Source organism: Phyllobates terribilis, unplaced genomic scaffold (genome assembly GCF_046119375.1).
Source record: "Phyllobates terribilis strain yellow unplaced genomic scaffold, ASM4611937v1 Scaffold_4__5_contigs__length_816908805, whole genome shotgun sequence".
NCBI classification, from domain to species: Eukaryota; Metazoa; Chordata; class Amphibia; order Anura; family Dendrobatidae; genus Phyllobates; species Phyllobates terribilis.
In genome coordinates, this window is record NW_027362764.1 from 468,507,692 (window position 1) to 468,524,183 (window position 16,492).

The 16,492-nt window shown below is 49.1% G+C and overlaps 1 protein-coding gene across 1 annotated transcript in view; it reads left to right on the top strand.

Moving 5' to 3' along the window:
• LOC141265510 (serpin B6-like) overlaps positions 1-16,492 on the top strand; it is a 106,133-nt gene that overhangs the window by 17,871 nt on the left and 71,770 nt on the right. The window contains exon 4 of the mRNA XM_073678677.1: positions 8,969-9,106. Coding sequence (XP_073534778.1) covers positions 8,969-9,106 — 138 coding nt within the window. The remainder of the gene's footprint in view (positions 1-8,968; positions 9,107-16,492) is intronic.

Genomic DNA, 16,492 nt, shown 5'->3' on the forward strand with positions numbered 1-16,492 from the left:
CAGGGCCCGCAATCCTCAGCATCGGGAGGACGTGTTCCATCCCAAGGTCCGACTATGTTAACCCAGTGTGCAGTTAGCGAGATGTACCGTCCCTGTCCACAAGCACTTGTCCACGTGTCCGTGGTTAGGTGGAATTTCCCAGTAGCTGCGTTGTTGAGGGCACGGCTAATGTTGTAGGACACATGCTCGTGTAATGCGGGGATGGCACACCGGGAGACATAGTGGCGGCTGGGGACCGAGTACCGAGGGACAGTCGCCATGAGGTTGCGGAAAGCTTCCGTCTCCACGAGCTTGAAAGGCAACATTTCGAGCGCAAGTATTCGCGAAATGTGTGAATTTAGTATTGTGGCATGTGGGGCGTTAGCTGTGTATTTGCACTTGCGTTCCAAGGACTGGGGTAGGGACAACTGAACACTGTGCTGGGACGTGGACGTGCTTGCTGATGGTGCTAGTTGAGAGTGTTCAATGACAGGTGCAGGGTGATAGGCATCTTGGCATGCGCCATGGACAGGGGATTGGAATGCATGCACAACAGCTGAACAAGCAGTGGTGTCACCCGCAGACACTGTTGCTGGACCCTGGGGTTCAGCCCACTTAGTCGGGTGCTTTGCTGCCATGTGCCTGATCATGCTGGTGGTGGTCAGGCTGCTAGTTTTGCTACCCCTGCTGATGAGCTGATGCTGGCCTGGCAGGTGGTGCAAATGGCCTTTTTGGGGTTATCGGCAGAGTCTTTAAAAAACAACCAGACTCGGGAAGACCTAACAGTTGTACTGGCTACTTCCATCGTGTTGATGTTAAAGGGAACGGTTGCCCGCCTTCTGTCTGCAGCCACCACACTGCTTGTTCTTGCCTGTTATGGTGCTACGCCTCCCTCCCCCTTTTTGTGCTGTTGTCCTCGCTCTGCATGTCACCTTGCCAAGTTGGGTCAGTGACTTCATCATACACCACCTCATCTTGCACTTCCATACCCTGGTCCTCCTCCTGACTTTCTGACAATTGTGTCTCATCATCATCCACCTCTTGTGACAGTTTCCCACTGTCGCCTTCATGTGACCGTGGCTGCTCAAATATTTGGGCATCGCTACATGCGATCTCCTCTTGCCCCGCTTCAAGTGGACCAGGCAAGAGGCCCGAATCTATAAATGGAAAAATGAACAGCTCTTCAGAGTGTCCAGTGTGGGATCAGTTGTCTCCAGGCACTCGGCATGGTGGGAGGAAGGAGGATCAGGGTGAGGAATATGCGGTCCAGACTCACGGCTACTGAGACATGACCATGTAGAAGACAGGGTAGTGGTGGTGGTGGCTAAGTAACTGGAAGCATTATCTGCTATCCAACCAATAATCTTTTGACACTGCTCTGTGTTCAATAGTGGTGTTCTGCTGTCACCTATTAATTGGGACAGGAAAGTCGAGTGAGATGTGCGTGTTTGTTGTGGCACAATTTCAGCTAGCCCACGGCCTCGTCCTCTGCATGCACATCATCACCATCATATCCACTTCCCCATCCCTTGCCACACGCCTTGCCCATTTTAAATGGAGGACAATATTTTCTACGTTCACTACAAATGGCTGAATTTGGAGAAAACCTATATGTGATACACGTGACGGAAAACCACAGTTTTAAATAGCTGGCCTGTAGTTTACTATTTTTCACAGTGAACTGGTGTCAATTACTTTACTAACACACTGCAACAAAATTTACACGGTGGCCAGAAATGTCTGAATTTGGAGCGAACTTATATTTGATACGTGTGACGGAAAACCACAGTTTTAAATAGGTGGCCTGTAAGTAACTATTTTTTAACAGCGAACTGGTGTCAATAATTTCGCTAACATGCTGCAACAAAATTTTAATGGAGGCCAGAAATGGCAGAATTTTGAGCGCACTTATATGTGATCCATGTGACGGACAAACCACAGTTTTGGATTTTTAGCGCTGTAATATGGAAAGGAACTGGCTGTATTCTGCAGTGCCAACAAACAAATGGAGCAGAAAAACTATATTCTCTGGATTGCTTTTTAAGCAACTAATGAGGATTAAGATTCAAAAAATAATTATTCCTGGCCCCTGATACCTGGGGCTATTTCTACAAATATTTGTAAAAGCACCAGCAGCAGACAGAACTGGAATGGACCCTCTTGCTATAAGCACTGCAGTTGGCCACATACACTGCCTGCCTGCCTAGCACTGATATCTATGCAGCTGGATTAGTCCTCAGAAGGACTGTTAGTTGAGATGGATATGTGCATAATATATAAAAGAGCGCCAAACATGCAGGGAGGGGACCCGAGCTCCCGCCAAGCAACCCCGGAAATACTTGGCGAGCGCCGAGCATCTCGAGCAGTGAGATTTTCGGGTGAGTACCGAGCAGGAGCGAGCATGCTCGTTCATCACTACTGTTCACACATTCTATTTTCCATGGGCATCAGATGTCTGATCCAAAAATTCTCAGACTCAAGAGGAGGAAAGCATCTGCACCGATGCCCAAAATTTTTTTCAGTTGGATCCGTGGCCAGACGAAGTAGAGTCCGAGCAGAATCCAGACCCTCATCACCAGACATTAACCCTGGGGAGTGGAGGTTAACTTGATGAGACTCAGATACCTGAGGCGCACACGGACTGTACTGTGCTGTCAGGGCAGGAAGAGGAGGAGGGTGACTCTCAGGGCGAGGAATGGGAGAACAGAGAGGTTGACAATGAGGTTGTAGATCCCACTTGGTGTGAACCCAGAGGCATGCAGCTTAGCAGCTCAACAGAGGAGGTGGAGGAGAAGGAAGACGAGGAGGTTACGTTGCGGCTTTCCGCACAGACACGGAGTGATGCAACCACGACAAGCACTGCATCCTCAGCCAAAACTGTGGCTGTGGCCATCAGCAGTCGCGGATCTGCAGTTCACAGGGGTAGCAAGGGTTGCCTAGCCTGGGCCTTTTTTTAGACCACAAAGGATGACCCAAATCATGTTATCTGCCAACTTTGTAAAAAACGACTCAGCAGAGGCAAAAATTGCAATAATTTGACTATTACATGCATGAACCGGCACATGTGTGATCAACATGCGTTAGACTGGGAATCTCACTGCGCTAAAAAGCAGACTAGCTGGCCTCGCCAACCACCGGACGCCCTATCAACCGCATCTGCTGCTTCTTCCTCCACCGTCACCGTGGCAAGTGTTCTCACACAGGTCTCCGGGCACAGAACCTCCACTTGTTTTCCCACTAAAGTCATTGTGAGGGAGAGTCCGTCAGCTGTTATGGAAGTGGACATGCCTGCTGTTTTTATTTCACCGAGCATACCATATCTTTCTCAATCCACCAGAACATCTCTGCCTCCTCACAGTCCAGCAGTTTGTCGTGTTCACCCTATTCCATCATCTGTCAGCACAGTAGCCAGCTCTTGTCCTGCAGTTGTGGTCACGTAAAAGGTTGTTTCCTCCTACACATGCCAAAGCAAAGAGCTTGAACTCCACCATCTCCAATCTGTTGGCCACGGAAATGCTGCATTTCTGCTTGGTGGATACAGACGGTTTCCGAAAGCTGATAGCCATCGCAGTCCACCAGTACCAGTTGCCCAGTCGCCATTACTTCTCTAAGAAAGCTGTGCCTGCACTACACCAGCCTGTCACAGACAACATCACTTGTTACTTGAAAAAATCTGTCTGACAGGCTGCATTTCACCACTGACACCTGGATGAGCAAGCATGGCCAGAGGCGTTAAATCTCGCTAACTGGGCACTGGGTGACTCTGGTGGCAGGGGGGAAGTGGCAAGGAAGGGGCTGCTCCATAAGTCTTGGAATCACCAAGGCCGGCGGGAGAAACCTCTGTATCGAACACTTCCTCCACTGCTTCTGCCTCCTCCACCTCCTTTAGGGCCTCCACCTGCACCCTCAACCTCTGCTTTAATGAGACACATGTTCCAACAGTGCATAGAGAATCCCACCCCACCTCCATACTGTGCAGCCAGGGCTCACCTTAATCAGTCAGTGTTTCAATTAATATGCCTTGGAGATCGCAGTCACACAGCTCAAGAGTTGTGGACAGCTATCCAGGCCGAGTTTCAGCAATGGCTATCTCGACTGAACCTGGAACCAGGGAAGGCTGTGTGCGATTAACAGTGTGAACTTGGTGGCAGCCCTTCGCCAGGGCAACCTCACACACATGCCTTGCATGGCTCACATCCTCAACTTGGTGGTACAGAAATTTCTCCGCCACTATCCTGGCCTGGATACGCTGCTGCAGAAAGCATGGTCGCTGTGTGCTCACTCTGCCGTTCACACCCCGTGAGTCATCGACTTGCATTGCTACAGAGGTCTTGAAGCCTACTGGTTAACCGGTTGATATGCGATGTGCCGACACACTGGAATTCAACTCTGCACATGTTGCAGCAACTGTGGCAACAGCGGCGAGCTCTGGTGCAGTATCTCATTGTGCATAGCCTGGAAGTGGTGCAAATCACGCTTGCGGAGTGGGCACAGATGAAGGACCTCTGCCCCCTTCTGCACAGTTTCAAAATGGCTACTAAGATGGTTAGCGCTGACAATGCCATCATCAGCATCACAATTCTGGTCATCTATCTGCTGGAGCACACTTTGAATAGTCTGCGGGAGGAAGTGGTGGTCCCAGAGGAAGGGGAGGAAGTAGAGGAGGATGCAGAAGGGATAACAATATCTCTAAGTTTCAGACTGTCGTCGCACAGGTGGGTGGCAAGGAAGGGTGGATTACAGCGATCGAGGTGGACTCATGGTACAAGACAAACTGTTACTGAAGGGGCAGGAGCCGAGGAACAAATGGAGGAGGACAAGATGGGATGGACGCACAACAGTCAGGAGACAAAGAGGATAATGATCCCCTCTCTGTTGTCCGTGGATGGTGATTGAGGAAGTAAGCTTGAGTGTTAACCTACCACCAACACACCAAGGACTTGGACTTCATGTAAGTGCCCGACACATGAGCGCCTTCTTGCTTCACTATCTACATCATGATGCCCATATTGTTAGGATTAGAAATAGTGCTGACTACTGGGTTGCCACTCTGTTAGATCCACTCCATGCTGGAGTATCAAAACATGCTTGTAGACAATCTTAAGAGTGGTTTTCCCCAAGACAGTAGTGAGGCACAGTGTGCATCGCAGTTATAGACTTCCAACCCCAGGACCGTCGTCAACGAAAAAACATTAGCAACAGCAGTGTAAGTAGTAGGAGCAATTTCTGTGAGTCGTTTCACACATTTTTTAGACCAACCTGTGCACCGGCAGAACAAAGTACAAGTCTGACATGTAGTTAACTGGAGAGCAGGTGTATCTCGATCTCAATATCCATGCCATTGGGGGGATTTAGACCCTTTTCCATTTTGGTTGTCAAAAATGGAAGAGTGGCCTGATCTCGCCTGTCACACGTTGGAGGTTTTGTCATGCCCGGCAGCCAGCGTAATCTCAAAGTGTCTTCAACACTGCTGGTGGTGTCCTGACAGATAAGCGCCTCCAACTGTCCCCTGAAAGTGTAGACTGCCTAACTTTCATCAAGATAAACAAGTCATGGATCTCCAATGACTTTTGCACCCCAGTCGCAGACTGGGCAGACTATTCGATGGTGTAGTTTTTAGTGTGCTGCATTAATCTCACGTTGCAGTTTGTGACACCTTTGTCGTAGTTTTTGTGCCTGCTGTTATTACGGCTGCTGATGTTAATAATATTTTTTTCAAATTTGGAGACTCCAAGAAGGGTCTCCATCTTGTGGGTTGCCTGTAGTGGAAAGGGTGTCAGAGCCCCATGATAATATTTATACTCTAGGGAAAATGATGCCACTTTAGTGCTGTCTGCCCATAATTTTTTGAAATGTGGAGACTCCAAGTTGGGTCTCCATCTGGTCGGTTGCCTGTAGTGGAAGGGGTGTCAGACAGGGGCGGGCTGGGCCGGGGGTAGAGAGGCAAGTGCCCCCCGGGCCGGTCTCCCCAGCAGCAGTTGCGGGCCTCCAGGGTCTGCTGCCTAGAAGTGCTATAAACATGACCACACAGTGTGCACACTGTGTGGGCGTGTCTGTAGATCTTGCCTCACCAGTGTGCTGGCCAGGATGCTTCCTCATGGAAGACTGGAGAGGAGCATGAGAAGAGGTCAGCAGGGGGCCGGGGCAGGAGGCCTGCAGCCAGGTCCAGGTGTGATCAGTTCAGAGCAGATAACACTGTAGGCATGTGCACACTGTATAGTACTCAGTACACAGATTAATATATGACTGGTCTGTAATATACTGTGTTACAGACATCATCTCATGTCTGTGGTCACAGTATATCATACACCAGACTTGGGCAAAGTGCAGCCAAAGGACTGAAAACAGTGGCCCATGGGCTGCACCGTGCCCTCCCAGGCCTGTATCCCATGTCCCTCATCCAGATACCACTGCTATCTGCACCCTCAGGATGCAGACAGTGGAGAATACATTGGTGGGGGAGGGAGCCACCGGCACCTTCTTCCACCAATCAGTGTGTGCGACTGAGACCGCAGACGTGATGACGTCACCTCATTGTGTCTGCTGTGCAGATATCCAGTGCATCGGAGACTGAAGTAGCGTACTGGAGGAGCGGGAGCGAGGTGAGTGTGTTTTATTTTCTTATATATATATGTGTATATGATGTGTGCCTATATACAGGGGCCTATGTGAGGGCTCATACTGAATACAGGAGGACATGTGGGGGCTCACACTGTATATAAGGGGCTATGTGGTGGCTCATACTGTACATAGGTTATGTGCAGGCTCCTAATGTGTCTAGGGGGCTATGTGGGGGCTCATACTGTATAACAGGCTATGTGAGGGCTCATACTGTACGTAGAGGGCTCATGCTGTATATAGAGTGGCTATGTGAGGGCTCATACTGGATATAGGGGAACATGTTGGGCTCACACTATATATAAAGGACTATGTGGTGGCTCATACTGTACATAGAGAGGTTATGTGGAGGCTCATACTGCATATGGGGGGCTGTGTGTGGACTCATACTGTATATAGGGTAGATGTCAGTATACTTAAATGGAACTTGTCACCAGCTTTTTCCCATAAAACCTACATCCACCATCTTTCAGCCCCATGTGACAGCATTCTGGAATGCTGTATAAATGATGCCCTGTAAGGCAAAAAAAAATGTTTTATTATACTCACCTACGGCGCAGTCCGGTCGGATAGGCATCGCTGGTCTTGATCCAGCGCCTCCTCTCTTCTTGCGATGCTGTCCTCCTTCTCTGCTTCGTGCGGATGAAGCATCCTACGTCTTCCACACACTGTTCCCCGTCGCGCTCCTGCGTAGTTGAACTTCTCTCTGCCCTGTTGGGGGCAGAGCACAGTACTGTAATGCGCATGTGCCCCCGCTCTTTGACCTTTCCCCGCACATGTGCAGAACAGTGCTGTGCTCTGCCCTCAGCAGGGCAGAGAGAAGTGCAACTATGCAGGAGAGCGATGGGGGACACTGTGTCATCCACACAAAGCAGAGCCCCCACATGCCCTTAATATTATATGATATAATTATTATTTTATTTTAATATGAATTGTAATTAATGTGTTAATATTCATATTGAGCAGAATTAATTTCAGCCTATTGATTTGGCCTCCACGACAGTCATGGTCTGTTATGTGGCCCCTCTGAAAAATTATTCACCCATACTGCATACACAGACATCAGATGATGCATACAGGATAATATGTGAATGGTATAATATATGCTGTCTGTGCTCATAGTACAATATATTGTTCTCCCCAACTCACACCATTGTCGTTGCCCCCACTCACAGATATGGTAATATCTGTTGCCTGTACTTATAGTACAGTGACATATTATCCAGTACATACCATCTGATGTCTGTCGTCACAGTATATCATATACCAGTCACATATTATCCTGTATACTTTATGTAATATACATATTGCCCTGTACAGTATACTTTATGTAATATACAGTGTGCACAGACATCTGATGTTATATACAGGATAATATGTGACTGGTATGATATATTCTGTCGGTGCTCATAGAACAATATATTTTTCTCCCCAACTCACGCCATTGTCCCGCCCCCACTCACAGCATTGTTCTCCCCCCCACTCACACAATTGTTCTCCCCCACTCACAATATTGTCTTCCCCCCAGTGTATTGGAAAAAAAACAACACTCACCTCACCGTCCAATCCCTCGCATCATCACTGCTTCTTTCTTCGTCACTGCCAACTTTCTCTCTGACACAGGCACGTGCTGCATGCTGACGTCATCAAGCGGTACATGCCTGTGTCAGAGAGAAAGCGCTGGGCAGGCAGTAGAGGACAGATTCCTGCAGCTCTGCTGCCATTTTCCCCTGTAGGCAGCGGAGCTGAAGGGATCGCTTCCTGCCCGCTGCACATGATGAGGGCAATCTGGCCATGGGCCCAACATAGCCTCGGACTCCGAGAAGCAGGTTAGATTACCCTCATTATTAGCCGCCCTGTAATGGCCCCCCTCCACCTCTGGGCCCCGATGCAGCTGCACTGGCTGCATCGGGTACATGTCCGCCCTTGCCTTTGATCCCTTGCATATAGCATTACGTGTACAATATATCTAGAATATCATATATTTTGTAGGTTGTATATTATCCCACCTTTTTTTTATTATTATGTAACTTATTGTAGCATTATTTTACCAATAGTCATGTGACTTTCAATTCACCTCCAGCTACACATACAATTTGTGTTATGGTGCCACCTACTGGTTTCAAACTTTTTAATTATTTTTAATGATCTATGTTTTGTGTTTTTCAATAAAACTGTACCATTTTCAAGGTTCTTTGTGTAAAATTTTTCTTATGATTTTGTCTATTATTTTACTGAACCCTGTATACAGGTTCTATGCATATAAATTTCGACACTATATCTTTCAAAGTACTCATATACGTGCTTTGACTGCTTGCTTCTGATGATTTTCTAGTAATAAATATTGTAACTATAAAAATGTTTTCAACAGGCTTCTGATGCCGTTCAAATACTAAATATCCCCCAAGTTTTTGAGGAATTTTCTTCAAGCATGAATCAGACATCCAACAGTTATACTATGAAAATGGCTAACAGGCTATTTAGTGAAGAAAGCTTGAAAATCAGTCAGGTAAATTGACTCGTATGTAATTTATGTCATATGCATACAAAAGTGTATTTAATATTTCAAAGGTGCATTTAAAGGGAATCTGTCAGCAGGAGTTCACCCCACCACACACACTATTTACATGTGCATGTACATTTTTTAAGGAGAACCTGTTACGTGAATAAATGCTATTAACCTGCAGATATAGAGTTAATCTGCAGGTTAATAGCATTCTGACACCGTGAAGCGCCCCCACTTAGAGCCCTGTGACTGGGAGAAAATTAACTTTATTCTCCCCGGCAGCGTTTGGGTTTCAGTCATGGGGATGCTACCGGCAAGGGTTCAGTCACCATTCTGTGTATAGATAGCGGCGGTTGTAACAGCAACCCCATACTGACTGATAACCAGCCCTAGCCAGTGCTGTAACATGGTTACAGCTGCCACTCTCTATATACTGAGCAGTGACTAAACCCCCATGACTGAAACCCAAACGCTGACGGGGGGAACAAAGGTCATTTTCTCCTGGCATCGGGGCTTTAAGTGCAGGCACCGGCCAGGTTCAGAAAGCTAATAACTCCATATCTGCAGGTTAATAGTGTTTTTCATGTGAGAGGTTCCCTTTAAAGACAAGTCCAGCAATACCTTTACATGGCCAGTCTGTTCGTCTCTTACTGAGAAAACTGCATTTAATTCATATGCAATCGAGGGTGTAGATATAAAGCCTCTGTCACTACCGCTCTATTCCACAACCAGTGCTGCATCCTCCGTTTTGACAAACAGCCTCTATGCTGGGTGACTTCAAGTAAAGCAGCTGCCAGTTAAGCAGGAGGAGGCCGTGCTGACCATGGAATAGAGCTGAAGTGACAGAGGCTTCAAAACTACAATAGCTCTTCAGCGTCATTTTCATATTAATTTAAATGCTGATTTCTCAGTAATGGAGGAATGGACTGGCCATGCAAAAGTATTCCTGGGCTTATCTTTCAAAGAGCTTAATGTGCATATAAATAGGTTGGGATGTGAAATCCTGCTGATGACTTCCCTTTAAAAATCCAGTGAAAATCGGCCCTACTATATTATCTGTAAATCTCTTTAATGAAGAAAAAAATTACGTAGTATACAACGGTAAATAATAGACAAGAAGAGGGGAAGGAGAGGGATATAGCTGCAGTTTCTCTCCCTTCAGAGGTGAGTGTGTGTATGTACAGTATAAATCAATAGTTTGGATACACCTCCTCATGCAATGTTTTTCCTTGCTCTTATTGCAATGTGCACATTGTAAATTCAGACTGAAGGTAGCAAAACCATGAAATAACAAATATGGAAAAAAGGAATAAAGAAACGTGTGAAACTAACCAGATTACAATGTTAAACTTTCGATTCCTCAAAGTATCTCACTTTCACTATGATGACAGCTTTGCACTTCCTTGGCATTCTAAAGCAGCTTAATTAAGTAGTCACCTCGAATGACTTAAAATAAATAGGTAAACTTCCTCAAGAGTTCATTTGTAGAATCATCTGCCTTCATAAAGTCTTTATGACCATCATAGTCCCATACAAGGTTGAGCCCTATAACACAAACTTTTAAGCCTGAATTTTATAAGACCCACACAACTAAGTAGAAATAAACAACAGTCTGTATTACTTTAAGAAATGAAGGTTAATCAATCCAGAAAATTGCTAGTTCCTTGAATGTATGAATGTATCTTAAATGCAGCAATGAAAATCATCAATCACTATGATGAATCTGGCTTTATTGAGGACTGCCCAGGAAAAGATCAATGTTATCTCTGCTGCAGAAGATAAGTTCATCAAGAGTTACAAGCCTTAGAAGCAAATTGACTGCACCCTCATATATGATACACAGACATATAGCAGACACATTCTCAACACTAACTGTCCATAGGAGAATGTGAGAAGCAGGCTTCTATGATTAAATTGCTGCAAAGAAGCTACTACTGAAGACTGAAAACAATAAGAGACTTGTTTTTTGCCTAGCAGCAAAAGGACTTGACGTTAGATCATTTTGAAATCTGTACTGCAACCAAGAAAATAAAGCTGCACTCTGAAATGCTACAACATGCAAATAATGAATATATGAAATTGGAACTGCATTACTGCTATAGGAAAAGTATTAAAAAATGAATGTACTAGCTCCTAAATTAGCCAATTTATTAGAGCCTACCAGCCGGAAAAGGACTATGCCTTTGATGGGACCTTAACCTAATATGCCTCTCTCTGGTTGAAAGCCTGCAAATTTAAGGGCAGGCAGGCTCCAGGTTTAATTTAAAACTACTTAGACTGATGGGAAGAGTGCTCGATCAGAAAGGAGTGTACTACTGAGTGTACTTTTCTTACTGAGCACTCCTCACATCAGCCTAAGGTGTTTTTAATTACATCTGGATTGTGTCTGTCCTTAAATTTGTAGGCGTTCAGCCCAGGGGAGGCATATAAGGTTAGGGTCCCATCAAAGGGGTATGCCCTGTTGCAGCTTGTGGGTTCTCTTGAATTGGCCAATTTGTGCACTAAGTATCTTCATTTTTCTAACATATTTTCTGTAGCAGTAATACAGTTTGAATCTCATATGTTCAATGTTTGCATATTATAGTGTAGCACCCTGAGGATTCGGCTGCTACAGGGGTATTGCACCTCAACCCAGAGGTGTGATATTCCACTCCCGGGTAAGGATGGAGTGTGGAACTGAGCTCAGATAGACTGCATGCACTACATACATCCCATTTCAGAGGAGCAGGCCGACGGTACTCCCACTTAGAAATGTGCAGGTACAACCGAGCCTGTTCCTGGCTGGAGTGGGAGGGGGGTGGTACATCCCATGTAGTGTAGGGGCAGATAGGGGGAGCAGTCTGGGTAGTGATAGGAGCTCATTGGGTGCTGGTCACCTGAGCTCACACATAGAGGGATATATAAGGAGGGCACCAACTTAGATCAGGGTCAGTCAGCTGCAGAGGACAAGTTCAGACGCAGAAAGTGAGTTGGAGAGGAGAGAGAAGGAAACAGCAGCCCTGGAGAGAGAGAGAGTGGAGCAGAGAAAGACCCAGAGGGGGAAGACTGAAGGGACCCAAGAACCCAAATTAGAGCACCGGGTGAGGAGTCAGCATCAGGGTACCGGAACCCAAGCTGGTGGGGGTAAAAACAATCCCCAGCCAGAGACCGGAGGCCGTGGGCAGCATCTGCCACGGCCACCCACCACATTCACCCCGAAGGCACACCACATAAAGGGTCAGGGAACCCAAGGCCAAGGGTGTCCCAACAGAAGGCCCGAGGGAGCTGGACCTAGGTGAATCACTGGTGGGGACGGCTGAAGAAAGGACAGAGGGAGAGCTCAGGGCCACGCTCCGGACTTGTTTGGGGGTTGGCTGGATCCAGGACCTGGTGGACGCAGCACGGCTCGGGTGGTCACTAGCAGCTGGAGTGACCAGTACAACATCTGCAGTAAGTAAACACCCTTAACTGCATAACCCGAGTCTGTCTTCATTGCCGGCTGCACCGCACCACCACAACCCCCATCCTCTGCGCCTGTCCCCTCTGAGGCTATACCCCTCCCGTTGGGGGTTATCCCACCAAGCTGCGCATCCACCATCAGCCTCAGCGGACCCTGCTGCAGCGGCGGCCACAGTGACCGCATCACAACGGGTGGCGTAGTCGACACAAAAGAACTCTTAATAACATCTGTAGGACTGCCACATAACACTGAGCTTGACGCCCTGGGCACGGGGCCGGGTCACAGCCGCTCGGAGACTACAACCCCCCATCTGATCCGGTGCCGGGTATTCCCCTCAAAAAGGAATATGTCCCAGGGGGCGCGTCAACTTTGGCGTAGTCGGCAGGATTACGTGCCCGCAACACCCGGGTACTGCGTGCCTGAAGAAAAGTGCAAGTTTACCTCAGAAAGAAGTCTCCCGCCGGTTCCGGAGGGTCCACGCCATCGGACTCCATCACCAGTCGTTTCCCGCCGATTGTCCGCCATTTCCAACTTGTTCCCGCCATCTGCAGAGTTTCCCGCCACTGGGCGACGCTTCCCGCCAAATCCGAGGATTTCCCGCCTTGGAAGAGCAGCGGACGCCATTAAGGGCGTGCCAAAGGAGGGCAAGAGGCCACCTCCCATCGTGGGCCAGGACAGAAAATGGCGCCAAAAGTGGAAACCGCCCCCACCAACAGAGACTGTGATGCTAGAGGTGTCTGTCAGCGTGAAAGAACTGCCCCTGGAGCTGACAGTCACTGAGTTGCCCCGGGACCGCCCTCGAAGTGGGAGGAGACGAAAGAGAAGAGAAAAGATGGGTGTCGCTTGGAGCAGTCTAGAGCGAGCGCACCCGGAGGCAAGAGGTCTAACGAGGAGTAGCGAAGGAGCTCACCCGGAGATGGAGAGAAAGCAGAACAGCACCGGCCCGCTGGCCAGGAGTCTGCTAGAGACCGAGGAAAGAGGGCAGAGCAGCACCGGCCCGCTGGCCAGGAGCCTGCCAGAAGAAGAGCAGAGCAGCACCGACCCGATGGTCAGGAGCCTGCTAGAGTCCACAACCCCGCTAGGTCTAGCGGAGATCCTAGCGCAGCTCCCCCGAGACCGGGAGTGTGCACAAACTGCCCTGGAGGGCCTCGCAAGGAGGATGGCCCGGGTACAGCGTGAGATACTGGCGGAGTGGAGCCGGGAGATGGCCCAGCAAGCAGAGACCAGTCAACGGAGCACGCTACCCTGGAAGAGGAAGCAGACCGCCTCTGAGGATGGCGCGGGAGGACCCAAGGTCGGAGACGGCGCCGAGAAGGGAGCCGGACGCAAGGAGGCAGGTAAAGGGGACGCCTATACCCCAAGCCGTGAAACCGCCCACCTGCCCCAGCTCCCCGTCGCAGAGCCCGAAAGTCCCCCTGCTGTGCCCGAAAACGCCATGTCACCGACGCAGACTAGGCCCCAACCGGAAGCCGCCGCCGCGACCCCTGTGACGTCACACGCCTCGACCCCGAGCGTGACCAAGCAGGAAGTACCACCAGCCTGGTCGCAGGGCCTAGAATTCCCGGGCGCCGCAACACCAACAGCGCCCCCTACCTCTGCGGAGCCTCCGGCCTGGTCGCAAGGCCAGGTAGCCCAGGGCGCCGCCGTATTAACGGTGCCCTTCACCTTACAGGTGCCCCAGGCCTGGCCGCAAGGCCTGGGCAAACCGGGCGCCACCACCACCGCGCCCATAAAACCCAGAGTGCCGCATCTGGGAGAAGATCTGTTCGCCCAACATACGTGCCCGGACGGGCCTGAAACTGAAACTGTCCACAAAGAAAGAGCAGGAGGAAGACGCCGTTGAGTGCGGCCGAGAAGTGATGTAAATAGTTACCCAATCGGGGTATAAAGAAACTGAAACTGTTGCTGCTAAAATAGTCCCCGTTGGGACCAGTGAACTGTTTACCCGTTAACCCCTTCATCCCACAGGCTGAGGACTGTGAGCAGCCATTCCCTTCCCTTTACCTGGCCGAGGACTGAGAGCGGCCAACTTCCCCTGCATATAGTTGCGCGTCCTAAAGCGCCCCCTACCGGTTTTATAGAAAACCAGTTTTTCTAAGAGACTGTCGCACTTTTCCCGGACACACGTTGCACAGTGTCCGGAGGAGGAACCAGAGCTACGAGAATGTTTATATAAAAAAAAAGTTTTATATATATATAATGTTTATATGTTTTATATGTTCATATGAAAATTTTGTATGTTTTGGTGTTTTATGTCTTACAGCCCGAGGACGTGCTGTGATTTACCGGGGGGGAATGTAGCACCCTGAGGATTCGGCTGCTACAGGGGTATTGCACCTCAACCCAGAGGTGTGATATTCCACTCCCGGGTAAGGATGGAGTGTGGAACTGAGCTCAGATAGACTGCATGCACTACATACATCCCATTTCAGAGGAGCAGGCCGACGGTACTCCCACTTAGAAATGTGCAGGTACAACCGAGCCTGTTCCTGGCTGGAGTGGGAGGGGGGTGGTACATCCCATGTAGTGTAGGGGCAGATAGGGGGAGCAGTCTGGGTAGTGATAGGAGCTCATTGGGTGCTGGTCACCTGAGCTCACACATAGAGGGATATATAAGGAGGGCACCAACTTAGATCAGGGTCAGTCAGCTGCAGAGGACAAGTTCAGACGCAGAAAGTGAGTTGGAGAGGAGAGAGAAGGAAACAGCAGCCCTGGAGAGAGAGAGAGTGGAGCAGAGAAAGACCCAGAGGGGGAAGACTGAAGGGACCCAAGAACCCAAATTAGAGCACCGGGTGAGGAGTCAGCATCAGGGTACCGGAACCCAAGCTGGTGGGGGTAAAAACAATCCCCAGCCAGAGACCGGAGGCCGTGGGCAGCATCTGCCACGGCCACCCACCACATTCACCCCGAAGGCACACCACATAAAGGGTCAGGGAACCCAAGGCCAAGGGTGTCCCAACAGAAGGCCCGAGGGAGCTGGACCTAGGTGAATCACTGGTGGGGACGGCTGAAGAAAGGACAGAGGGAGAGCTCAGGGCCACGCTCCGGACTTGTTTGGGGGTTGGCTGGATCCAGGACCTGGTGGACGCAGCACGGCTCGGGTGGTCACTAGCAGCTGGAGTGACCAGTACAACATCTGCAGTAAGTAAACACCCTTAACTGCATAACCCGAGTCTGTCTTCATTGCCGGCTGCACCGCACCACCACAACCCCCATCCTCTGCGCCTGTCCCCTCTGAGGCTATACCCCTCCCGTTGGGGGTTATCCCACCAAGCTGCGCATCCACCATCAGCCTCAGCGGACCCTGCTGCAGCGGCGGCCACAGTGACCGCATCACAACGGGTGGCGTAGTCGACACAAAAGAACTCTTAATAACATCTGTAGGACTGCCACATAACACTGAGCTTGACGCCCTGGGCACGGGGCCGGGTCACAGCCGCTCGGAGACTACAACCCCCCATCTGATCCGGTGCCGGGTATTCCCCTCAAAAAGGAATATGTCCCAGGGGGCGCGTCAATAGCATTTTAGAGTGCAGCTGTATTTTCTTGGTTATATTGAATAGTCATAACAGCTTGCACCTGTTTACACCTGTCTTATTCAGTTTGGAGGTGCTGGTCAGTCTTTTGAAATCCATATTGTGGTCTGATTGGTCAAAATTTAAAACTTTTGGTATCAACCACCATGTCTTTTTGAGATACAGAAAAGATGAGCAAATAATTTCTACAAGTGTGGTATGCAGCGTGAAGCATGGAGGTAAGATCTGATGGTACTTTGCTATTGATACGGTAAGTGATGTATTCCAAATTTAAGACCTATTTATGCTGCAGGGCAACCACCACATTCAGGAACGACTGTGATCCCATCAAGTTTACAGAAATGATGGGACCATCATTTGTGTTGCAAAAGGATAATGACCCAAGACACATCTATAAGATAGATAAGGGCTATT